Source organism: Protomyctophum bolini (assembly GCF_963924005.1).
Source record: "Protomyctophum bolini genome assembly, chromosome: 10".
Classification (NCBI taxonomy): domain Eukaryota; kingdom Metazoa; phylum Chordata; class Actinopteri; order Myctophiformes; family Myctophidae; genus Protomyctophum; species Protomyctophum bolini.
Genome location: NC_137871.1, coordinates 6,447,433 through 6,473,040, shown reverse-complemented (window position 1 = coordinate 6,473,040; position 25,608 = coordinate 6,447,433). Strand labels below are relative to the sequence as shown.

The following is a 25,608-nucleotide window of genomic DNA, read 5'->3' as shown; positions in this document are numbered from 1 at the left end:
TGTTGTTTAACACAGCTGAGCTGTAAATAGCAGCAGGCATGACGTGTGTACAGTGCATCACCAACAGGATAACGGTCACTAGGGAAAAATATATTAACGCCTTTCAGAAATGACATCATGACTCGCCATGAGTGGTTTTCATTTTGAATCAACAAAGTCTTGTGTGGTTAAAAATCTATTTTCAGCTTGTTAAGTAGTAAGTACCATTATCCTAAAGGCTACATTCTCCTCAATAGCTGGTAGCCAAGCCACACCCTGGGATTTGCTCCCTCCCACATGATGGCTGTGTCAGGCCTGACTCACTGGCACTGCTCTGGGAGAGCGGACGGCGTGGATGAGTGTGTGTCACGTGTTATGCACTGGGAGGAGGCCATGGGTCAGACCAAGGACCAGATAAGTTTAGGGATAAGGGGTTTAGCCCATAGGGCTCCATCTTGCGCCACCCTTATCCATTATCCCTAAACGTATTTGCCTTTTTTTTTTTTTTTTAAGGCTTTTTTAAATAGTTCAACTAGCCGATCTACATCGAGACATTGTGAGCTTGTAGAGCTATTTGAACGATCTTAAAACGTTTTTTTTAAATAGTAATTTTTTTTTTGAGATGAGGGTTAAGGTATATATTAAGATATAGCCCTATGGGCTAAACCCCTTATCCCTAAACTTCTTTGCCTTTTTTTACTATTTTGAAAAACATTTTTGAATAGTTCAACTAGCCAATCTACATTGACACGTTGTGAGCTTGTAGACTGGCCATTTTAGCTATTAAAAAATGTTTAGCAAAATAGTAAAAAAAAAAAAAAAGGTTTAGGGATAAGGGGTTTAGCGGTGACGGAAATGGAGCCCTTTGAATCTCCACGCTGGACTTAGTTGGAATACCTCATGATCCCAGAGTATGAAGTAGCTAATGTGGCCCGTGAAAGGGATGTCTGTCTGGGAGTCAATGCTCAAACTGTTAGCCCTGTGACCCAACTCGGGATAAGTGGATGAAGATGGATGGTGGGTGGGTGGGTGAATGGATGGATTGAAATGAACTACGTATTTTCTTGGTGAGAGAATAAAGAATGATCTCTAATTGGGTAATTTGACTTGATACAACAGAGATGACATTATAGAAAATGAAATAATATTTCAGATACAATCTAACAAAATCACACCCATGTGAAGTGAGGGGCACTCTTATCATCGTACAGCATCTCATTCCAGCCGATCACAATTGGCGTCCTCACCATCGTCTTGTGTTTCCACAAACGCTCAAGGCTGGCCATTCATTGTCATCAATGGCATTCAATGTTTGTGTCCGGACAATGTTTGTGTTTGCACAAACTCTCAAAGCTGGACATGCTAGCGCCCCTCAACAATGGATACGAATGTAATGAAATGGACGCTATTCAGAGTTTTGGCTCCGCCAGGGACTGCCCTTTGCCATGGTTCCGTTATGTCCTTATCTGCATTTTGTTTTCTCTACACATGGCCCGGGAATGTCTCAGGACATTCCATGCAGACATAATCATAACAACACTAGGTTCAAATGAGTCATTCAAAAAGTGAGAATAAAACGGGAATGAATCATAGAGCACATTTCTTCCACATGGACTTCTTCTATGAAACGTCAGTAATTTTGTGCACAATAAAATCCTCAGTGGTATAAATGTAACTCTGAGAGTGTACGAATGTTAAATTGTTACACTCTCTGAGTAACAAATGGTTAAACTAACGCTGAGTATTTTATTGTGTAACTACAGTATGTTCCGGGCAGAACATTAAAGACTTCCTCACATGACCCTTTTGGCAAAGATGATTAGACTTTTGTGTCAAGCCACGCCTACATCACTGGCAACACACAGATCCACTTAGTATTTTTGAGGGGCACAAGCCACTCCTATATTATGCACAGCTTTGTGTGTACAGTATGTCCATTTGAGCACGGAATGTGTTTGTGGCACGGAATGTAATGATTTGATTGGCTGAGCACGGAAGGTGATGTATGATGATAAGAGCGCCCCTCACTTCACACGGGTGTGATTTATTTTATTTTATCCAAAGAAAAAGGTTCTGGTCTCTGTGTTGACCTGCCTCCTCCTCCTCTCACCTCTGTGTCTGTTAATTAAAGCTGAAATCCGTACGCTTTGTTTGAGAACAATCTTCTATGTCAAAACAAACCCTCACCATGAGGAGATACTGGACTTGTGAGCTTCAGGCAGTACTACTAGTGAACCAGTAGCTGGCTGACACCTGTCACGATTATGACCTTTTACCTGACGGTGAATTCATCGTCATACAAATTGACAATTTGTTAGGGTTCAGGTTAGGCCACGTTGGCCTAACCTAACCCTAATCCTACAGATGCACTAATTATTGTTGACATCCTCTATTCTACCTACATAATGTACTAGTTATTAACATTCTCTTCCATACAGACGTGGATGTAGTTATGTTGAATTAACATACTCTCCCATACGAAAATAAGTTCCGGGTGGAAGCCTTTTAACCACAGAGACATGCGTCATCGTGTTGCGTCGTACATACTGTTATGTGAATCACGAGTCGATTAGCATTTTGTGTGCGTGACGCCAATGTTGACCTCCATTCGCTGCCTTCCAGGGCGAGAAGAAGATGAACAGCGAGCCGCCGCCCACCATCAGCATGGCCCTGGTCAACCCCCAGGTGACTCCTCCCTCCGCGGACGGCAAACACTCATCCTCCTCCTCCACCCAGCAGCTCTCCATCAGCGTGTGAGTAATATAAGACACAACTCCTCTTGGAATCAACTTTCCTAGGACTGCAACTTGTCAAACTAATGGCCCCTACGCACCGTAGGAGTTTTAACCCATTCTGACCTGAGATCAGATTCATACGAGGTTTCCACTGGACACACACACTGGTCTGATTAACCCATTCTGACCTGAGATCAGATTCTAAAAAATGTCAGTCGTTCTTTCGATTTTTCGACCTACAAGCTCGTAGCGCGCCACTCGGTGGCGCGCTATGAGCTTGTAGATCTGCTATTTTTCAATAGCTAAAGCATAACATGATGCGAACACCAAAAGGGGTTCCCCGATCAGAATGGGTTAAAGTTGTCGGCGAGACATCGGATCGTTAAGTATTTCACACTACAGGAGTCTTTTTTTTTTTTATTAATTTTTTATCGCTTTCACACTAAACGATTGGTCGCCGACTAGGCATCACACACTGCAAGAGTTCACCGAGATGCGATCCAGACCCGATACATATACAGTAGGCTACATCATTTGTTTTTTTATTCCAAATAGTTTTGACATGTCACACAAGGTACTGCAGGATGCCGTGATAGAAGTGCGAGAACGACACGGGACGCTTCACTCTCTCTCTCTCTCTCTCTCTGATTTCCGATGCAGTTTTATCAACATTATTCATGTGAAATGCGTTGATTTTATAGACTATTTAACAGCAACATTGGGCTAATGTAGCTATACCAATATGTATGACACAGGGATTTACCCAAGGAATAAAGGTTATATATTATCATCTGATCATCTATCGATATACCGTCGACAGACAGACAGACAGACAGACGGTGCCAGTGAGCACAGCTGTCCTGTGCTCTCATTGGCTGTAATATGGCCTCGGTGTGTGGTCGGCGGTCGCAACCCAGTTCATACTGTGTGATGTCCAGTCGGCGACAGAGTCAAATATCAAAGCCCGATCAATTCGGGAGTTTTGTCGGCGAGCACAAAAAATGCTCCCCGACAGCATAATCGGAGCAAATATCGTAGCCGTGTGTACGAGCCAAACAACGCAGATCTACAAGCTCACAAGTGAGCTTGTTATAGTTTCCTGCAATTTACCTATTTTTGAGTGACACTGTTGTACTACAAATGTTTAAGAGGTTATCAGACTTAGATTTAGTCAATTATACAATTATAATGATACTTTTACTGATCTAAAAAAAATATGCTTCTCGATGATTTTAAAAGTAATTGATATAATAATCAATTAGAAAACAATCAATCTGATCTCATATTAAACAAGACGGGGTCCTTCATATTCCTGTATATGCAGGATTGTTCGGAAACAAAATCTAAAATCAAACAACGTTACACATTCATGAAATGGCATCCAAACTCCAGCCATTATATATCTTCAGCATCCTTCTCCCAATGTACACATCTCCACTCCGCACATGTACAGTACAAACCATTTCAACCTGGCCGCTCTTACTTTATATGCAAACCGTCCAATCTGTGCTGTCCCTCTAATACAGGTTATGGTTATGAAACATTTTCATGTCAAGGACCCCCCCCCCCCCCAAATAGGCTATTTGATCTGAAAAGATTATGTGTGATATATACTGCAGATCCCCAAAAGAGAGAAGATTTGTGTTCAAAATTATGAATTATAAAAAATAAATAGCCTTTTATGCTGCATTCACATGTGCTCAGGCAAGCGGTAGACGGCAAACCGGAAATACTTTAAGTGGACGGGATCCGGACGGCAAACGGCACGGCTGCCCGGCAGTCAGTCAGAACCCACGGTGGTTCTGGACTGCTGGAATCTCTGGATGTTACTGTATGTACGTACAGTAGCTCCATAGCAATCAATCAATCAATCGATCAAAGTACGAAAAGATCGTGGCAAAGGCCAATTTTTATTAATTAATATCTGGCAGGGAATGTGTTTTAACCCATTTAGCCCTGACGTTGAAATAAAAAAATCCTCTAAATCCTCCAGTTTTCTGAAATAAATATTTTCACGATTTTCCAAAAATAGCAGACCTACAAGCTCGTAGCGCGCCACTCTGTGGCGCGCTATGAGCTTTTATTACATATTCCTGATCCTGTCCATCCTCGTCACACCCTGTGAACATTGTATCATCTTCAGTTCTGCCACATCCAGCTCTGCCTATACTGTCTTTTCATCAAGTGTCACCAACTCCATGTTGTACAGCACAGCTGGTCTCACTATACCTAATGGTCTTAAGCTCCGTTCAGACCGAAGAAGCTGCTTTAAAAAGCAAAAGCAGAACTCTAAAAGACGCAGCTTTTTTTTGAGAAAGTGGGCGTGTACAAGGTACCTGTCACTCAAGCTGCCTGGACTGGCTGTCTGGCTTTGAGACGAGAGACAGGCAGTTTGAGCAGATGCGCATTTGAAAGTCTAAAATGTAAAATAGCGATTGTAGAGGAGACATAATTATATATTTAGTTACATCATAGCCTATGTATCGATGAATAAATAATATAATCTTGGTAAACTTGTGTGTAAATAACCGAACGGACGGGATCTCAATCCTCCCTGTCTTCAGTGCTCTGCTCATGTCTCTCCCCCCACTCCGCTCTCCTCTCCCCCCTAGGCCACGAGCGAAACCCTCCTGGCATTTTTTTAAATGGCGGCTCTGTATGTTAATGTTGATTTAGAAAGAGCATACCGTAGAAATACAATTGTATATATCCAGCACGTCGTAAAAGCAATTAAAACAGCTTATGTTTACGTGTGATTTCCGGACATTCAGTCCGTCACTGACCCTCCTCGGCTGGCTACCGGTATGTGGCAGTAGGAGACCGCTCCTCCACCCCCCGGACCCTCACTACACAGCATCAGCACATTTAAAGTTTGCTTTTAATTAGCAGATGATGTGAAACATTGTGCTAGTAGGCTAGGCATACTTTAATTACTTAATTAATAATCAATATCATGCTATGAGGTTCATCGATAGCCGATAGGCCTACATACATGAACGCAATAAACCAATTGAACCTATAGGTCCCCGAGCGAAAGTGGACCGACTTCTGGACCCTGTGGCCCGGCCCGCGGAGGACCCCCTAAGTTGAGACTGGGTGTCGAGGAGCGTACACCAGTGGTCAACACCCTGTGCTCAGGGCGAGGTCCCGCGACAAGGGCAATTAATTTTAGTGCGATGAAACGTCCAGCAAATCGTCTCCGAGCACAGCTCTCCTCGGCGTTCCAGTACTAGGGAGTCGGGACTACTGCACTACGTACTGTGTGTGTGTGTGTGTGTGTGTGTGGGGGGGGGGGGGGGGGGGGGTAAATAGAGGGGGTACATACAACTGATATAAAGGCTATTAATTATTTATTTTAAAGGTATGATTGACGGTGCAAAAGCTTCAACATACTACCGAGAGAGACACGAGGAAACGGCACAGAAACACGCTGAGAGCGGGCTGCTCCTCCCCTCTTCTCGGGGAAGGTTTTGGCGAAAACTCTGACACAACTATATTGTTTAGTTGTTTGTCTATCTATCTATCTATATCTGCTAATTTATCAACCGTGTGTGTGTGCACTGTTTAGTCCATCAGCGTCAGCGACGGATAGCGTTCTGGAGAGTTCAGTTCAGTAGTCCATCCATAGCTTCGATGAGAACCGGAGGGGGGGGTGAATGCACGATCACTTGTCCCCAGAAACGTGACACTCGCGACGGAACACGGAACACAACCTGTTTTCACCGCTTCGACAACTTGTTTCTCATATAAACTTTAATTTCTATCGCTAAATATGCTATGGTCTTGCCAAATATCCATTCATATTTCATATACAGCCCATATTTAAAAAGTTTATTTTTTAATGCGGACAATTGGGTCGGACAGCTTTTCCAGAGGGTTTTCGTTTGTAAAATGAGCTCAACTCCGCCTCCTCAAACCACGCTGTGCTCTGATTGGCTACACGCAGATTTTTAAAGCTCCAGCTTTTAAAAGCTGCTTTAAAGTTCAGGTTCGGTGAGAAAAAAAAAACGCAAAAACAAAAAAAAGCTGTTCTTCCAGCTTTTAAACGCAGAAGCTGTTCTGCATAGAGATAACATGGGAAGCAGAAGCTAAAGCTAGCTTCTGCTTCTTCAGTGTGAACGGAGCTTTACACATCTTTCTTTTCGCTCTTGCCGGTAAGGTTATAATAGTCTTGGTTTTTTCATTATAGTTTAGTTTTAGTTAGTTTTGACATATCTTTTTCTAATTCAGTTGGTTTTAGTTCGTTTTTAGAGCGGGTTTGCTAGTTTTTATTTTGGTGAAAATGCTTAGTTTTAGTTTAGTTATAGTTTAGTTTTTTTCGTACTTTGGTTTATTTGTGGGTTAGGGGTTAGCGTGGCTACATGCTGCCGTACGGTGCTGAAAACTGCCGTAAAACTTGTTGGAGAAATGAGGAAATTAATCTAATGAATTTTAAAAGTATTATATTATAAATATCCGAAAGGCATATAAATATTGAACATTAAGGGTATTTTGTCTATAATTTCAGTTAGTTTCGAGGACACGCAATACAGTTTCAGTTTAGTTATCGTTTTTTAATTCATTTTTATTTTTAGCTTTTTAGGCAGTTTTAGTTAACTATTATAACCTTGGTACCCATCTGTCACAAATCCCTCCAGACCACCCGTCCCATCTCCGCCTGCACTCTTTTCTTCACCAGCTGTGCGGTAGCAACTGAGGAAGTTACGTTCAGTGTTGTTTTCGTCGACTAAAACTAAGACGAAAAATGTTCGTCGACTACCTATTTTCACTGACAAAAACAAATGGAAACTAAATGAAAACTAAGCTACGATGACTAAAACTAAGACTAAATATAGGCCTACTGACAATTTCGTCGACAAATAAAAACTAGACTAAAATGTTGGGAAGGGACTAGTGGACAAGAGATCCAGTATAAGTCATTTTACACTTGGTTACATGCTGAAAATAGCTGATCTACAAGCTCACAACGCGGCGCAACGCGACGCGTTGTGAGCTTGTAGATCGGCTATTTTCAGCAAGTGTAAAAACAATCATTACAACGGCATCAAGACCTGCCAAAATACATTTTAGTCGGCTAAATCAACTGTAGATTTAGTCGACTAAAATCTTATGACATTTAGTCGACTAAAACTAGACTAACACTAAGACATTCCAGGTGACTAAAATGTGACTAAAACTAAATTAACTTTCAGTCCAAAGACTATGACTAAACTAAAATAGAAATTTGCTGCCAAAAACAACACTGGTTACGTTCTTTGGTATAAACTCTCCCGTTTGGGCTCCTCAGGTGTGCAACCCTCTACTCCTACAAACCTCGACGCCCGGAGGAGCTGGAGCTGAGGAAGGGGGAGATGGTGGGGGTCTACGGGACGTTCAAGGAGGGCTGGCTCCGCGGCTTGTCTCTCAGGACGGGCAAAGTGGGAATCCTTCCCGGGAGCTACGTCACCCCTGTGCTCAGGTGACACGCTGCCGTACCGTACCGTAACCGTACCTGCCTGTTTGAGATGGTTATTTATAGTACTGTCATTCATACATTCTGGTCCTTTCCTGGTATTTTCGCGGGGTTGTTTTATCGGTTCAGATAAACCCACGTGTGCAGTATTACATTGTAGTATACGTTGTGTCTGCCAATTGCTATTTATTAGGGATGTGCCGATGAGACATTTTTGGCCGATATCAATATCCGATATAATGAATTTGCTGTTATGGATAACCGATATTTACCGATCGTCGATATGATCTCATTCTGTGTTAATGAGAGATTATAATAATTTTGTCTATTCTGAAAAATACATGTAACGGCGTATATCTGCACTGCAGCCGGCTTAGGCAAGTCAGATTTAACTTGAATACCTTTTTATATTGTGAGCTTGTAGATCTGTTCAAGCTGTTATACTTTGGGCTCGTTTATCTGTAAAAAGACAGACCGATTAATCGGTCTGATTGTGATTAATCGAACCGACGCCGATTTGATCTTAAAAAAAAAACAACTAAAATCGTCCGATAATACCATAGAGTTATTATACAATAGAGAAGACACCCAGAGGAAATCCTGAAGCGCAATGGACATAGTGGCCGAAGAAGGTATTGCAGTTTGCTAACGTTTGGTCCTCAAACACATGAACGCGCACTAGGCTCCGTCCACTCCGCCGGTCGTCGCGCGTTCATGTGTTTGAGGACAATCCATCCAGAATGCACACTGCTCCTAAACCGGAAGGAGGGGAGTGGATTCGCCTCATGCGCTTCTGAGCAACTCAATGCAAGTGGACGGGAGGAGAACTTGGCTGTCTTCTCTATTGTATATATACTCTAAGGATAATACCGATGTGTTTGCTGATCAATCTCACCATCGCTAATACTTATGCTAATGCCACCGATTATTGCGTCTGCCAACAGAACCTCCGCCAGGCTCCTGGAGACCAAGGCAGCGACCACCACCACCACCACATCCTCCACATCCTCTCCGGCGGCTGTGAAGAGGCCCACAGCGTCATCGCGGAATCCCGCCGTGTTCCTCGCTCTCGACAGGGTGAACACGGACGGAACAATGTACTCGGCGGGACCGGTGCCGCCGTCTGTCCTCAACGGGGCGCAGCACGGCGCCGAAAGGTTGTCCCTCTACGGGGTCTCGCAACAAGGCTGGGACACCGTCAGACGGGCCTTTAACCCACACAGAGGTGAGAGAGGGGGGGTCAGACGCATCTGTTGGCCAATAGAGCGCCGCAGTCCCCGCCCCTTTTCAGAAAAGCGAGTGGCCCAGGAAGTGGAAGCCCCCATGCATTCTCCCATCGGCACTTTTAATATAATTTATTTAAAGACGGTTATACGCCGCGGACAAAGCCAATTCGGATCGTGACGAATCATGACAATGAACACAATGTTTTGGGCCGTTCAAATCATTAGAAAGAAGAAAAGAAAGTCAGGAGACACAACACTATTTGTTTTGTTTTTCGTCTTGTAAATTATTTGATCGGCCCAAAATATTGTGTTCATTGTCATGATTCGTCACGATCCGAATTGGCTTTGTCCGCGGCGTATAACCGTCTTTAAATAAATTATATTAAAAGTGCCGATGGGAGAATGCATGGGGCTTCCACTTCCTGGGCCACTCGCTTTTCTGAAAGGGGGCGGGACTGCGGCGCTCTATAGGGGCGCGTTCACCGAACAAATCGATTTCATGGATTGTTGTGTATATATATATATATATATATATATATATATATATGTATATATATATATGTATGTATATATATATATATTATTTTTTGATAATCGATCAAATAATTGATTTTCAAAATAGTAAAAAAATAGCAGATCTACAAGCTCGCGGGCGTGTCACGGTGCGATTCATTGTGAGCTTGACGGTCGGCTACTTTTGCATGACAGTTATACAAACTGGGGGCTTATTGGTGGTTATTCAGACTGATTATAACAAATCAGTTAGACATTTTTCCCTGTTGAATTGTTAATAAAATAAAATGATTTGATTAATCGGAAAAGTAATGGATAGAATAATTGCTACGGAGATAATCGATAGTTGTAGCCATATTGACCAAATTCCAACATCAACCTTTCATTGACCTTATCCCATTCTGGGCGGGAACCCCTTTTAGGTGTTGAAAAATAGCAGATCTACAGGCGCTACGAGCTTGTAGGTCTGCTGTTTTTGAGAAATCGAAGAACGACTGACATAGAAACATGGCTTTTTCCAGAAAACTGTCAGGATGCAGAAGACATTTTTTTAAATCTGATCTCTGGTCAGAATGGCGTTGTATAGCATTGTTCACTCAAGTTTCACAAAGAAAGAGTTGGGGCGTCTGGTTCCTATGTGTTCTCAGGCTCGTCACAGCGAGGAAACCACTACATCCACACGTCCACCTCCAGCCACCTGTCCCACTCGCACAACTTCGCCCAGGTCCAGGCGGCGCCCGGCTGTTCTCCTGCCCCGCAGAGGAGGAAACACGGCAGCATCTTGCCCAGCCCCGGCAGGCCACTGGGCCGCATGTCTGACACAATGGCGCCCCCTGCTGCCGCCATGCCGAATGGCAGAGACTTCACGGTTCTGAAAGAGGCAGCGTTTGACCGAAAGCCTTTCACAAATCATGGCCCTCACTCGATCTTAGTAAGACCCGACTCGCACAAGAACAACACAGACAAGGTATTGTGTATTTCCTCTGAAAGAACTTAAAGTTTTTTAAATTGGAAGTTAATTGAATTGACCTCCCAACTGCTTTTAGAAATTCTTTGCCGCATGCCTTATACAGTAAACGTTTCCCCCCCCCCCCCCACTGTAACATGTATCATTTATCACGACTACACTACCTCTCCTGCATTTCTGTTAACATACATTTACCAATTTCTTCTCAATGGTATGCCGTGAGCGTTTGTCTGCTGTCTATTTTTAGCCCAGTGCTGTCTGCTGTCTGAATTTATGTTCTGCAGTGCATTAATGTGAGTCCTCGGTCATTAATTACCCTGTCTGGAGCAATGTGTGTCAGGGTCGTGGTGTCTGACCTGCTCTGTACGTGCTAGTGCCCGTCTGTCTGTATCCGTTTGTCTGACTGGCAGGCTGCCCCAAAGAGACCATGGACTAAATAAGATCAAGGGCACATTGAAGGTCAAGGTCAACACTGAGAGTGGCCGGGCAGATTTTAATGAAACTCGGTGGGACTTATCGGCAGACATGATTTAAGGCGTGGATCAAGGTCACGATCAAGGTCAGAATGACATAACGGGTCATATCTCAATCTGAGTGGTGGCGGCGGCAGTGGCTCAGCAGGTACTACAGTGGCTGACCTTGGAATACAAAGGTTCCTGATTCTGGTTCCTACAGTATACGCGCTGTGTCCTCACATTTAACCCCTAACTGCCTTATAATGGTTTCCTCCACTGTTGTTTTGTCGATGCGTGTGTAAATGTGTACTGTACTGTACTGTACTGTACTGTACTGTACTGTACTGTACTGTACTGTACTGTACTGTACTGTACTGTACTGTACTGTACTGTACTGATTTCACACTCCTAAGTTGCTCTGGATAACTTAATGGTATCTGCTAAATGCCTACATTGTTAATTGGTTCTCACCACAACGGATACCAGAGAAATTTCCTTTCAATGTCAAATATGTTTTTATTGAACAGATTATGAAAAAATTATGACACAAAATGAAAGAAAAAAACAAGACAAAAAAGATAAAGAAATCCCTTAACCCTCCCACCCATACTGCTCAGTGACACTGCATACTATATAATAAGATGATATAGAAAGCTCATGGAAAACATCTGAAAAGAAAATTGCGTATACAGTCAACCATATCAATGGTATCCTGTCTATTAATTGTTTCTATACTCAGGTAATGGACAAGGGGCAGCCAAACCTTATCATTATTAACTGTCTCTCCCTGTTTCTCAGGAAATCTACCTTATTCTCTCAAGATGAAGTGTATACTAGTCATTTCATTTAACCAGTGAAAGGATCCCGTTTCTAACCCATCCTGAACGGGAACCCATTTTGGTGTTGGCATCATGTCGTGCTTTAGCTATTGAAAAATAGCAGATCTACAAGCTCATAGCGCGCCACCGAGTGGCGCGCTACGAGCTTGTAGGTCTGCTATTTTTAAAAAAGTCGAAGAACGACTGACTTTTTTTTTTTTCTTAGAATCTGATCTCAGGTCCGAATGGGTTCATCAGACCAGTCCAGTGTGTCCAGTGGAAACCCTCGTATGAATCTGATCTCGGGTCAGAATGGGCTAATATAACGCTTCTTTCTTTCTCCCACCCACCCACCCAACCCAACCCAGCCAGCGAAGTCGGTGCGGTTCTTCTCCGACGAAGACCCCTCTCCTCCCAGACTGCGAGCCTCCTCGTGGTCGTCGTCGGGCGGCCATCAGGCGAGCTCCTCCTCCTCCGCCGCCGCTGGCGGCGGCCGCCCCCGCTCCTCCCTCCCCCTGGAGGTGTGGGCGCCGTCGCTCACCTTGGGCCGAGACGGACCCGGCATCGTGCTCAAAGAGGGCAAGAGTCCCGTCGTTCTGAGGAAGGGCCTCGAAGCGACCGTCTCCGACCTGCACTCCTCCTCCGTCCCGCAGAAATCGCCGCCGCCGTCGTCACAGACGTCGTCGTTATCGGCGGCGGCGCCGGCTCAGTACAGCCCCAGCAGGTGACGAGTGGTTTCTTTTTTTCTTTTTTTTTTTTTACTTATATATTTTTTATCGCATGATTTTGTAACCCATTTTTCACCCCTGTGTCAATTATCTAATGATAAAACTACCTCCCCCCTGGCCAGCCGGGGCGCCTGATGGAGGGGAAAGGAACTGGTCGGAATAACGTGTCCCTTCCACGCGCTATACGTCCGGCCGGGGAAATTCCCATCTGTCAGGTGAAAAGAAGCAGCTTGGACTCCTCATGCATAGAAGGAGGCAGGAGGTCAGTCCGCTGCCCCCCCCAGGTTGGCAGAGGAAGTGTAGCGCCCAGGATTACATTAGATAATTGGCACTGGGTGAAAAGAGAACTGGGTTACAAAATCGTGGGATAAAAATGTAAGGATTTTTTTTTTTTTTAATCTAATGTGATCCTGGGCTCTACACACCCTCCACCAACCTATAGTCCCCCATATACGGGGGACAAGGGGAGAGCAACGGACTTGAACTCATGCTTCCTTCATGACGAGTGGTTTCAAATTCCTAAACCCATTTAGGCCCGACGTCGAAGTAAGAAAAATGTTCGCTCCGAAAGAATATACACCCATTCGAAGATTTGTGCCGCATTTTTAACGATTTTTCAAAAACGGCAGACCTACAAGTTCATAGCGCGCCACTCGGTGGCGCGCTATGAGCTTGTAGATCTGCTATTTTTAAATAGCTAAAGTATAAGAAACACCAAAAGGGGTTCCCGCCCAAAATGGGTTAAACCTTTATTTATTCAGGCGATTCCCACAGAGATACAAGATCTCCTTTTCGAGGGAGCCCTGTCCAACATAAATGAAACATTAAACATCATTATTATAGTACTGTAAAGATGTATATTACTGTAGTAATCGTTGCTATAGACTGGTGTTTGTTCAGTAACGGGGGGGTCTTTTTATTAAGCTCTGTAAACTAAACTACGTTTTCAGGTCAGGGTACCAATTTAAACAAAATTGGGAGAGACCTGATCCAGGATAGTTCAACTCATAGTTGGAACTGGAACACTATAACGTTTAAGATGATGAATGGGTTTGAATAAAATTTGTAACGCACCTGAAACATTAGTTACTAAAGAGTTGGAGAGATGGTAAGACCCCTATTACTGAACAAACACTATATATTACTATCAAAATATACTGTAGCGCTTCAAAAGACAATTATTTTATTGTCTCCACCAGGCCGAAGGCATGGGGAGAGAGTATGTTTTGCACTCCGTCCGTCCGTTACCAGCTAATCTCCGGCACCGTTAACCCAGTCGATGCCAAACTTGGCACACACACTCCCTGGATGCCAACTATGAACCTCTGCCCCATATTTTCCAGAACGGCCTGTTATAGCGCCACCATGAGGCAGCTTTTCACATTTGTGAGGGGCCCTAGCCCCTCCTATATACAGGTTTAATGTTTGTTTTTAGTTTATTTAAAAACGCCATTAACAATAAAGAGAATTTAACGTCTGGTTTTACATCATCATTACATCACCTAATCCAAGCTATACTGAATTCCCTTTCAAAGTTTGCAGGATTGGCCCGTTTTGAACAAAAAGCCTCAAATCATGAATGCAGCGTGCAATTTACGTGAAACCTTTCACAGACTTTCCTATGATGCCTCAAATCACCCAATTGCCATCATAGTTTGGTTTTCTTTGCCCTGTTATACAACCTCCAGATGAAGGCAGGCTGCACTGTCCTGCTCATCCAGAATTCTATCCTCAAGAGATGCTATGAGTGATCTGGCACTGCATTTCCTCAGCAAAATGAAGAAAACAAAAAAGAAAACAAAAAAACTAAAATATTACTCCTAAACATTTTGCCAAACGCACACACTCCTATCCTCCTGGTGGAGACCTGTGCCCAGAAGGGCACTTTTTCTAGTTTACTATAAAATAAATAATATGTACAGTATGTACTGTATGTGTATGTATGTATGACATACATACATACATACAGGTAAAATCAGTAAAATCCTGAGTGTTATGGGTACATTTGGTTCTATTTACATTAGAGTGAACATGTTCAAATCAACAGAGGAGGATTTTTTTACTGTGCAGCAGAGCCGTGCCGTTGGTCTCCGCTGTGCGGTCGTTGACTCGACTGTGACCTTGAGCGTCTGTTCTCCCGTCTGTCTCCTCAGGCACAGAGTGACGACGACATATTTAGCACAGACGGACTCCGAGCTCAGTCTGCTGCAAGGAGAGCTGGTCCTGGTCCACAGGCATCGACCGGACGGCCGGGTTCTGGTCACCCGGGAGTGCAGTGGACTGACTGGCCTGTTCCACAGCGGTGTCCTACAGGCCCTGGAGAGGCTCAGCTGACTGGGTTTTACTAATTAGTACATTATGTCGTCGCTGTCGGGCAGAAAACCTCGTATTTATTATTTTATTTTTTTTAAATTGTAATTTAAAGGTAGGGTAAGGTAAGGGATATGTTTTTGGTTGAAAGTTTTTTTTTTTTTTTTTTTTTTTTTTAACAGGATAAAGCTTTTAATTCTGATAGTAATCATTGTTAAGTGATCTGCTATTTTGTTACATTTTTTGAAAAATCACACCCCCCCCCCCCCCTCTCTCTCTCTCTCTCTCTCATTAGCAAGCAACCGTGCAGCACTATCCCTCTCTCTGTTTCTGGCACAACAGCGCCCCTACTGGTACTCATAGTCATATACTGGTGCTCATTAACCACCACATGCTGTAGGCACATAGGTGAATGAACACAGACATTGCTGTTCCTTGGAGTGGTTGCACCACTCAAAAATTGTGAGCTGATTTAGAATGCATTTGTATAGAATCAGCCTCAGGTCTTAATGGGTTAATAAACGAGAAAAGAAATCGGGTGGGATGCCAATTTAAGCCAATCAGAAGAGAGTACCCATTCATCAGCTTCACTTTCACAGTGTTCCACTGACAATTCTGTTGTGCTCATTTCTTTGTTTCATGTCCAATTTCACTTATTTATCCTGTACGAGTTCTCTCTCCCGATTGGATTCAATCGGTATCGCAACCTAAAAAATGTCAAGGTCTGGAAAATGTCTGTTTACTAGCAATCTGGGTAGTTTACTAGAATGGGCCCGGGAACCCCTCTTGGGGTTCTGTACAGTAATGTACAGTATTCAAAAATGAAAAAAAAAAAAAAAAAAAGTATTCTGCTTTATAAATATTTGAAGTATTTTCAGAAAACGTAGGTCAGGATTTCATGGTGTTTTTTTTTAGAATCGGCCCCAGTCCAAAATGGGCTAGAGAGACCCTATAGTCTCGCATTGGGAGGCCCTTCACCCCTCCGCCTACTCCACCTGAGAAGAGTAGGCGGAGCTATGAAGGGTCTAGCTTATCCCCCTGGGCATGCAGACCTTAGCGCACAGGACGCTGCGTTTGACGTCATATCCGAGTTTTTTTTAGACAGCTAGGTGGATGGAAAAGAAGCTCCACCTCCGCGGCTGACTGACGCGGAGGAGAGCGTTTCCGGGAATCTGTCTTTTCCATCCACCAGCTGTCTTAAAAACTCTGAAATTACGTCAAAACGCAGCTTCTTCTGTCCGCGGCTGTGCGCTATAAGGTGTGCTCCGGCCCTGTGCAAGACCTGCAGAGCCCATAGACACAGCCTGCGGGTCACGTGGTTCATACATGTACTCGCGCGAGCCCATAGACGCCAATGCATTCCGTAAACTTCCGGTTGTTTCCCCCTTTCAATAGAAGTCTATGTAGAAGAGCCTGCGTGGCCCCATGAAGCAAGACTATAGGGACCCCTGTTGTGATCATTATAGAGCTATTTGATAGTCATTTTACAACAATAACACCCCTAATAACAATATCACTTGCCCTACCTTTTAATGCCTTACTTCGTCATACTACAGGGTCACACACAAGTATAGCACAAATAGTAGATCTACAAGCTCACAGCATATCGCGATCAAACCTGAAATCTGCAATTTTTTGCTTTTTTAAAGTGAAAGCGGTTATGTTTGTCTGTGGGTTTTCTATAGACATTTAACCAATGAAAAGTATTAACAAGAGCTCGTGATTAAATGATACATTAATTTGATACATTGGAACACAAGTTCTCCCCCCCCCCCATTTCCTGAAAAGCAACAGTTTTGGACATACAGGGTTTCAAACTGACCATGACGATAATATAGTACGTTTCTGTGTTCTCTGTTCAGACAAATGCCAAATGTCTTGACCAACAGTTGGCTTAGTTTATGTTGTTACATACTAGAGGTCAGTGCTGCCAGACGTGAACCCTGTAAAGATGTGTGTTCTTGTGATTTTTAGTGCATTTGACTGTATGACTATGACGTGTGTGTGTGTGTGTGTGTGTGTGTGTGTGTGTGTGTGTGTGTGTGTGTGTGTGTGTGTGTGTGTGTGTGTGTGTGTGTGTGTGTGTGTGTGTGTTCCAATGAGTGTATGCATGTTACATATTTTATGAGAATTGCACACAGAAGAGTCCCACTGTTCCCTTTTGAATACCTGTGTTACACACTGTTGAGTGCCTTTGTAAAAAAAAACCACAAAAGAAGACTGGTATCCAATAAATTGAATTACATGAGTAATAATATCTTCTTATCTTGTAATAATCAATGCTTCCGTTGTGGGTTAGGATCCATCGTGGTGTAATTGGACCCTCAATTTGATATGATTTCAATCTCTAGGATCATGATCTATGAAATGTTTTTGTTGGACATTTTGTTTGTCATGCTGTGGCTGGCAATTGGTCCATACTGTAATTCCTTTGCTGTCTATGAACTATAGGTATGGATGTGAAACTGATCAAAATAGACATTATTTTACGTTCTGTTGTATTTACTTACCATGTTATAATAGTGAAGATTAACTCTCAATACTAGCTGGGGCCACCCCGGCCCCGGACGGACCCCCTCGTGGACGCAATATTGAGAACCACTGCTTCACATCAATTCGTGAATTTACAATTAAGGCATATAGCAGACGCTCTTAATCCAGAGCGATTTACATTAAGCAAGAACAAAAAAAGCATGGGAATACATCACATAAGAAGCATTTATCATGAAACATGCGTAAACTAAGAAAGTAACAGTGGAATATCTATATAATTAAACTATACATATACTATATGTGAAGTTATAATACGTCTAAAATTCAGGACGTATTTATTCCACCACATGGTTCAATACCCGTTTTGCCATAATATGCAATGCTAATCAATTATCCATAAGTGTATCATGTTTATGGGATGCAATGTGATACCCAACAATAATCTCCAAGGATGTCACTCTCCTCCTGCCAGAAGGAACAGCTGCGCTGTGATTGGAGAGTTGGTTGCCAGGTAACCAACGTTGGTTGTCGGGTTCTGAGAATGAAGAATTAAGAGGGGTCTATTTGTCACTCGTACAGATAAGCTTAAAGAAAAGTACAGATAAAAAAAAACGTATGAACCTGCATGAAGTGAAGAAACATTTTGTAATTATAGATAAGATAGAAAAACAGCAAGTAGCCTATCTTGGTGAACTGCCGGTATGCATTTCATTAGGCTATACTTGATTTAGTAGTCTAAGTAAATCATGACAAATATGACACGCAATAACAATTTGATATAAATTATGATGACGCTGAACACACTTGAACACAGATGATGAAGATAGCGGAAAAAGACCATTGAGTGTGAGGTTGTGGTTCTAAGTGAACTCTACTATAGCACTATAAGTAAGTAAGTACATTTTATTTGTAAAGCACCTTTCAAGACAATGTCACAAGGTGCTGAACAGAACACAGAACAAGCAATCAACAAGTTAAAAACAAACGGGAAAACAGCACAAAAAAGACAATAAAGAATTTAACGAAACCAATAAACAAGGCAAAAAACTCAAAAAACATATGCATGTAAAATAGTAAAGTAGGCAGAATCACAAAAACATAGGAATATAAAAATAAGTCAGGTAAGAACTACATGGGAAAAATATATGCGAAATAAATGTGTCTTTAGCTGTCTCTTAGCCTGGGCACCATTTCATTTCGGTATATGATCCGGGCTGGAGCCGGATGATATGCTTACGTCATGTTGTAGGCAATGGTTTGCCTACAAAAAACAGGAAGCTGTTTGTTGCTTCCTGTTTGAATAAAAGCAATAAAAGCTCTCGTAAGCGAGAGCTTTTATCGAGAGGGAAAAGGAAGTTGTCGCCGCCTGTTCATCCTGTCTGGCGACTACAAAACAATACTACAACATAACGTAACCACATCATCCGGCCCCAGCTCGGATCATACAGACTTTTGAAACAGAGACCAGGCTTTCCTCCGAGGCGGTGGAAAGCCTGGTGAGGCGAGGTTAGCTGTCTCTTAAAGGAGTCTATACTGACTCAGCATTTCTTAACATGAGGGGCAGGGCATTCCAAAGAGTGGGGGCAACCACTGCGAAAGCCCGGTCGCCCTTTGTTTTTAGTTTAGTCCCCGGTATCTTCAGTAAGTCTTTGTCAGAGGACCTAAGGGGTCTTACATTAGACTTTGGGGGCAGTAGGTCACGGATATATGAAGGGGCCAGCCCGTGTAATGCTTTGTATAGGTCGTTAAAATCATTTAAAAATCAATTCCGGCCTTAATAGGAAGCCAGTGCAAAGAGGCTAAGACAGGGGTTATGTGGGCCCTATAGGTTGGTATTAGTGAGAATTCTAGCTGCAGTGTTTTGAACCAATTGAAGACGGGATAGAGATGAATGGTTTAGCATGGTGTAGAGACCGTTACAATAGTGGGAGGATATGAATGCGTGTATGATTTTTTTCCAGGTCTTGAGGGGACAGAATTGACTTAATTTTTTAAATGTTGCATAGATGGTAGAAGTGCACTAGTGCTCATTATGGTACAATTTTTGTCCACTCAGTCTGTGTCTCCAACCAGGGTTGGTGTCTCAGAGTATAGGCTGTGGACAGTTCAGAGACTTGCCTATACCGGTGACATTGTCGGTAGGTTATGACAGAAATGGTACCATGATATTATCTCCCAACATCTCCTTAAATTCCTGCCACCTGGTAGGAGGTTTAAGAGTATCCAACAGTTACTTCCCCCAAAACACTTGCCATATACATGAATAGGGCATACAGTAGCAGTGGCAGCCATTTTTTGGGTTCCATCGTTACATACCCCATTGCTTTTTTCCCCATCGAGATTTCTACGAATATAAAAAAATGAAAGCCTATATATACATAATCAAGCCATCCGGGACCCTACTGAATCATGACGTTAAAACATTTGATTCTGTGATTTATTTTTAAATATTTAATTATATAATATACAATAGCCTTTGTTTTGAGGTTTTTTATTTGTTTTTCACATAATTTATGGTCATTAATTACCAGGATCCTTGGCTTGATTACATAGGCTTAGAATAATTTATATAAATATTGTTTGGAAATCTCTATATGTGAAAAATGAGTCTGGATGGATGGAACCAAAAAATGGCCACCACTGCTATGCCCTATAGCACCTTTGAATATACTGTAACGATATTGGATATAAAAACCAAACAAACTCATCAATCAAGTCTTTCTGTAATTTTTTCTTCCCTAACTTCATTAAAAACAATAAAAGACCAATACAATAATGTTAAAATAACGACAACTATACCTCTTCTGTGGTTCTTGTCATTCTTTTACTCTTCACTGCCACAAGCTCCTGTGCAGCTTTCTTGGCTTTGACCATCTCCACCAATTCCTTATACCTCTTCATACATACAGTCCTTTTTGTAGCTGTGTAAGAGCTGCATCTTTATTTTATTGCGCTAGCACTGTAGAAAAGTGTCAGCTTAAGTCGTAAAATGCACAATACCTCCCATAGAGTTTAACCGCTCCCCCAGATGTTTTTAATGTTATAACAATGTCATAACCTTTATATCATAAAAGTTGAGATGATTCACCATTTCTGTATAGACTATTGGGTTTTAAGTTGTCATTCATTAGAACAAAACTTCCATTTAATTTAATAAATTATTATAGTGGAAAATAATGGAGCAAAACGTGCAAAAATTCAATTCTGAGGTCAATGACCCCTCAAGGTCACCAGAGGTCAGTCAGAAAGTGTTTCCACGTCTGAAATCAAACCTTGGGGTGTAGATGATATCCTGAAAGTTTCATGCTTTAGTCATAAAATGCACAATACCTTCCATATATGAGCTTAACCGCCGCACTATAGTGTAGATTGGGGTCAGGAGATTTGCTTTTTAATTACCGGCACTTTAATAAAACGGGTTTTCTGTTCTGGTACCCTACTGTCAGAGCCATTATCTGTCTACTGTCGGTTGCCTGGCAACAACCACAGCACCCTCTGGGCTATGGGATGTAGAATCACCTCCATCGCGCATGCGCAGCCTGAGCTGATGCTATGGGGGCTCCTCTGTGTCGGCATTTAAATCGTCAAATGATCAAATAACAATAACAGAAAAACAACTACCAAGGCAATTACGACTCTTTAATTGTTCCGAGGCGAACAATAAGACGACACTTCTCCTGTTCTCAACATGCCGGTAGGTCGCCACGCCTCTGTGTTGTGTTTTGTTATCGGGGGTTCCACCCTTCGTCTGATGTGATGATGTGATGCTAATCGATACGTTAGCAAAGCTAGCTAATGAACAGTCACTGCTACATCGTCATGAAACGACATTTCTCTAAATGTCACTTGACATGATGATATTAAACGTGAGGATTTGATTGTCATAATGATCTGTTCCGCATGCTAGGTATATATAACCGTGACGTTAGCAGCCCTGTGTTTGCGTCGGATCTTTTGCCTAGCAACCAGCTAACGTTACATTAATATATAAAAAATGCAAACCAAGGCCGTGATTGATTGTTATTACGCTGTAATTACTGTTTGTTGTCGCGTGACTCAACAGAACTGGAGCTTTGCATTTGAATGCTGTCAATTATTAAAGGTTGCACTTGCACAATGATGATGTCATGTTCTCAGCAAGGCAGACGGCTTCTCAGTTAAAGTGGGTGACAATATTATTATCACACACGAAAAGATGAAATTACCGTTGATTGATTGAAGTATTAACACGTGTTAACAGATTGGATAATTGCAGTACATTTCAAGCACAACTCAATACAAAACTGTTAACATTTTGATGAATTGAAAATGGTGGGCTCTCTTGTAAACAACAAGTGTAATGCTTTATGGTGTACTGTCCGTTGTCCATTCACAGTTAACAGTTTTTGTATTGAGTTGTACTTGAAATGTACTGTATTTCTGCAAACTGTTAGTACACAAATCAATCAAAAACTGTGTGTGGGTGACACCATAGCATTATACTCGTTTACAATAGGGTCCATACCGTGTTCAATTCATCATCATAACATTTAGAGACGTACTAATATACACTTCTATATAGCCAAAAACAGGAAATCATCATAGAGGTGAAAAGGGAAAAAAAACATATAGGCCTACAGTGAGGGGGAAGAGGGGTGGGTGGGGGATTCAGATTTGACAGGGGACAGTTTCGAATTGCAGCCGTCACAGGTGCCCCTTGAGAGCGGTTTTAAAGGAGTCAAGGGATTCGCATGTCTTAATGACTGTTGGTAGCCTAGGGCGTTCCACATTTTGGTGGCATAGGAGCGAAAATATTTTAGTCCCTTCCCTTGTGCCGAATCTGGGTTGCACATGGTTTTGTTGAATTCCCTCTGGGGGTTATTATGGGTGTGGACTTCGTTGACATTAAGCCTGGAGCTGCTTCTTGGTTAGAGTGGGTGAAAACGTAATCAGAAAAGTCAGCCAAAGAACAAGATTCCTGTACACACACAGGATCTCCTCACTGGTCAACAAAAACACCTTGAAGAGTCAAGACCCTAACAGCAGCACTTGTACAAGGTTTGTTTGACTAATGCATGCACCTCTTGGTACCACAGCACCTCAAAGGCCCTTAATACAAGGACAAACTGGTCAGGCTAAACTACTTGGCTTCAACAAGCCAACCAACATACCCCTGTTCATTTTGATAGGCTGACAGAGTCAACAACATCCTGCAATGGGTCTGGTCTACAAGATTTGCTACACCAAGATACCCATGTACCTGTCTAAATGCTTCCTTAATGTCAACGAAGTTCACACCCACAGCACCAGAGGGAGTTCAACAAACCATGTGCAACCCAGATTCAGCTCAAACAAGGGATTCAATAAATGTCGCTCCTTACAACTGACTGTTGTACAGTCAGTGTTGTTATACTTTCTGTATTCCATTAATTTCCTTCATATATTATTGACTTGTAGCTGAATTGTACTGTATGTATCTCTGTTATCTTTATTGTATCATGTTACTGTATGATGGAAACAAGCTATAGGCTTTCTTGGGTTTAAAATTCTGTTGACGGACCTCGTATCGAACTGTACTTTCCTGTGATTTTTTTTGTTGCAAACTGCTAATAATAAAGTAATCAATCAATCAATCAATCAATCACATTTTCTTTCCCAGGGCAATAAACCAGAAGTGTGTGACAACGTGAAGGTGGTGGTGAGATGTCGTCCTCTCAACCAGAAGGAGAAGACACAGGGCCACAAGCTGGCCGTCAGCGTGGACGAAATCCGAGGCACCATAGCGGTCAACAAGCTGGAGACGCCCCACGAACCTCCCAAGACGTTTACGTTTGACACGGTGTTTGGACCGGACAGCAACCAGCTGGATGTTTACAATCTGACCGCCAGGCCCATCATCGACTCGGTGTTGGAGGGCTACAACGGTGCGTTTATTTTACTGTACTGTTCGCTATACTGTCGGGGCAGCTCCTATCCCTCATAACCCCCTAAAGGCTCATACATACTACAGCTTTTGGTGATGGGTTATCACCGCAGTGTCGTTTTTAACCCTCTTAAGACCCAGCGTTGCTTTATAGCAACAAGTCATATTTTAATGAATTACTTAATTATAAAAAGAAAATTCTGTTCTTTTTTCACCTAAACGTCATCAGTGATGTTCATTGCAATGCCATTTCAATGCCATTGGTCATGATATTTGCATATAAATACCCCCCATAGAGGCTGAAATTCAGACAAATTAAAAGTTTCTGGACTCTGACCTTTAACCCTAATAAAAGTAAGTAAAATAATTGTAATATACGTTTTTTTGTGATCATTAGAATGTCTAGAACATGTTTTATTCATTATTGTGAAAGATATCCCCCAAATGTAAATTATTAATTTATTATATTATATAATTATTATACATTTTTCATCAAACTTTATTTCTTTATTATTTTTAACATCTTTTTTAGTCTTAGTCCTAGTAGTACAAAGTAGTAGTAAGGTTGAAATATTTTTTTTGCAAGTAGAAATGAATGCGGGTCTTAGAGGGTTAAAGGGTTGGAATTGGAAAACTACACCATTACGTCAGTCGCGGTGATGATCAGCTATCACCGCGAACACAGAACCATCTCTCTGTTTTTACTATCAGACAAGTCTTTTCACTCTGGAGCTATCACCCCCCGTTCACTGATTGGTCTAGAAGTTGGGTAAACCACAGGGAGGCGGGGTCAATCCTTAAGGACATCACCGCGAGTATGACGGCCTCAACTCTTATCACCGTTGTAGGTGATAAGCTATCACCTAAAACGGTGATAACCTATCACAAAAAACTGTAGTATGTATGTATGAGCCTTTAACCTTCTATCTCCATATTTTAACTGTCAGTGTGGGGGGGGGGTTTTCTCCGTAAAGTAGCGCTCTACTTGATCACAGTACAGTGTCACACAAACATCAAAGCTAGCAGATCCGCAAGCTTGAAACAAGCCGGTTGATTTGCTACTTTTGCCATTTTTTATTTGGATTCTGATTTGAAAAGTAACAGATGCTATGCTTGCAGCTGACCATTCACTGGGCATTTTTATGATTATTAACCCATTCTGACCTGAGATCAGATTCATACGAGGTTTCCACTGGACACACACTGGTCTGATTAACCCATTCTGACCTGAGATCAGATTCTAAAAATGTCAGTCGTCAGATTTTTCAAAAATAGCAGACCTACAAGCTCGTAGCGCGCCACTCAGTGGCGCGCTATGAGCTTGTAGATCTGCTATTTTTCAATTGCTAAAGCATAACATGATGCTAACACCAAAATGGGTTCCCGTTCAGAATGGGATAAACGATTGCAGTGAAATCTACATCTAAGGTCGGATTGTGGAATAGTGGTCTGGCTATAGGCCTATTCATAGTCTGGATTTTCGGTGGTGAGGTGACCACCGCTCCGGTGGTGAGCTGACCACCGGAGCTGAAATAACGTTGAGCGGTGGTGAGTAAAAACAGAGAGAAGGGCTGGAGCGGTGGCACCGCGGCTCGTGACGTCATGTTGTAGTTCGGTGGTCACCTAACCACCGAAAATCCAGACTATGTATGAGCCTTATGCGAATGGGCGGAGAAGTTGGAATTCTTGCATATTTAATTTGCTGCGGTTTGCCTTCACACTGCGCTGTCATCCGCAGCAGGGACCTTTATCAATGTGTTCAATTCATAAACTATAGCCTAGCCTACACAGTGAAATCTATGGTGTTAAAATTATAACGTCACACGTGCATGTGTCGTGCCGTCGGGGACTGGTCCTCTCTCTCTCTCTCACCCTCGCTCTCTCTTTCTCACTATACGCACTGTTCTTTTGGGCATGGAGGCACAGCGCTGAGCGCATTGAGAACAGACAGCAGCACAAAATGTTTATCGAGATGAAAGTTCCTACTCCCCAGTCCCCACACAGTGACAGCACTCCATGTTCACGCACAG

General features: G+C 42.5%; 2 protein-coding genes across 2 annotated transcripts in view; both read left to right on the top strand.

Moving 5' to 3' along the window:
* LOC308322038 (E3 ubiquitin-protein ligase SH3RF2-like) overlaps nt 1-15,255 on the top strand; it is a 31,486-nt gene extending 16,231 nt beyond the window's left edge. The window contains exons 5-10 of the mRNA XM_080773221.1: nt 2,602-2,732; nt 8,002-8,172; nt 9,111-9,391; nt 10,553-10,872; nt 12,514-12,869; nt 15,027-15,255. Coding sequence (XP_080629347.1) covers nt 2,602-2,732; nt 8,002-8,172; nt 9,111-9,391; nt 10,553-10,872; nt 12,514-12,869; nt 15,027-15,207 — 1,440 coding nt within the window. The 3' untranslated portion in view covers nt 15,208-15,255. The remainder of the gene's footprint in view (nt 1-2,601; nt 2,733-8,001; nt 8,173-9,110; nt 9,392-10,552; nt 10,873-12,513; nt 12,870-15,026) is intronic.
* Nucleotides 15,256-21,230: 5,975 nt separating this feature from the next.
* Nucleotides 21,231-25,608, top strand: part of LOC308322029 (kinesin-like protein KIF3A) — a 33,971-nt gene continuing 29,593 nt past the window's right edge. The window contains exons 1-2 of the mRNA XM_080773210.1: nt 21,231-21,370; nt 23,315-23,579. Of these exons, the coding sequence (XP_080629336.1) occupies nt 21,365-21,370; nt 23,315-23,579 (271 nt within the window). The 5' untranslated portion in view covers nt 21,231-21,364. The remainder of the gene's footprint in view (nt 21,371-23,314; nt 23,580-25,608) is intronic.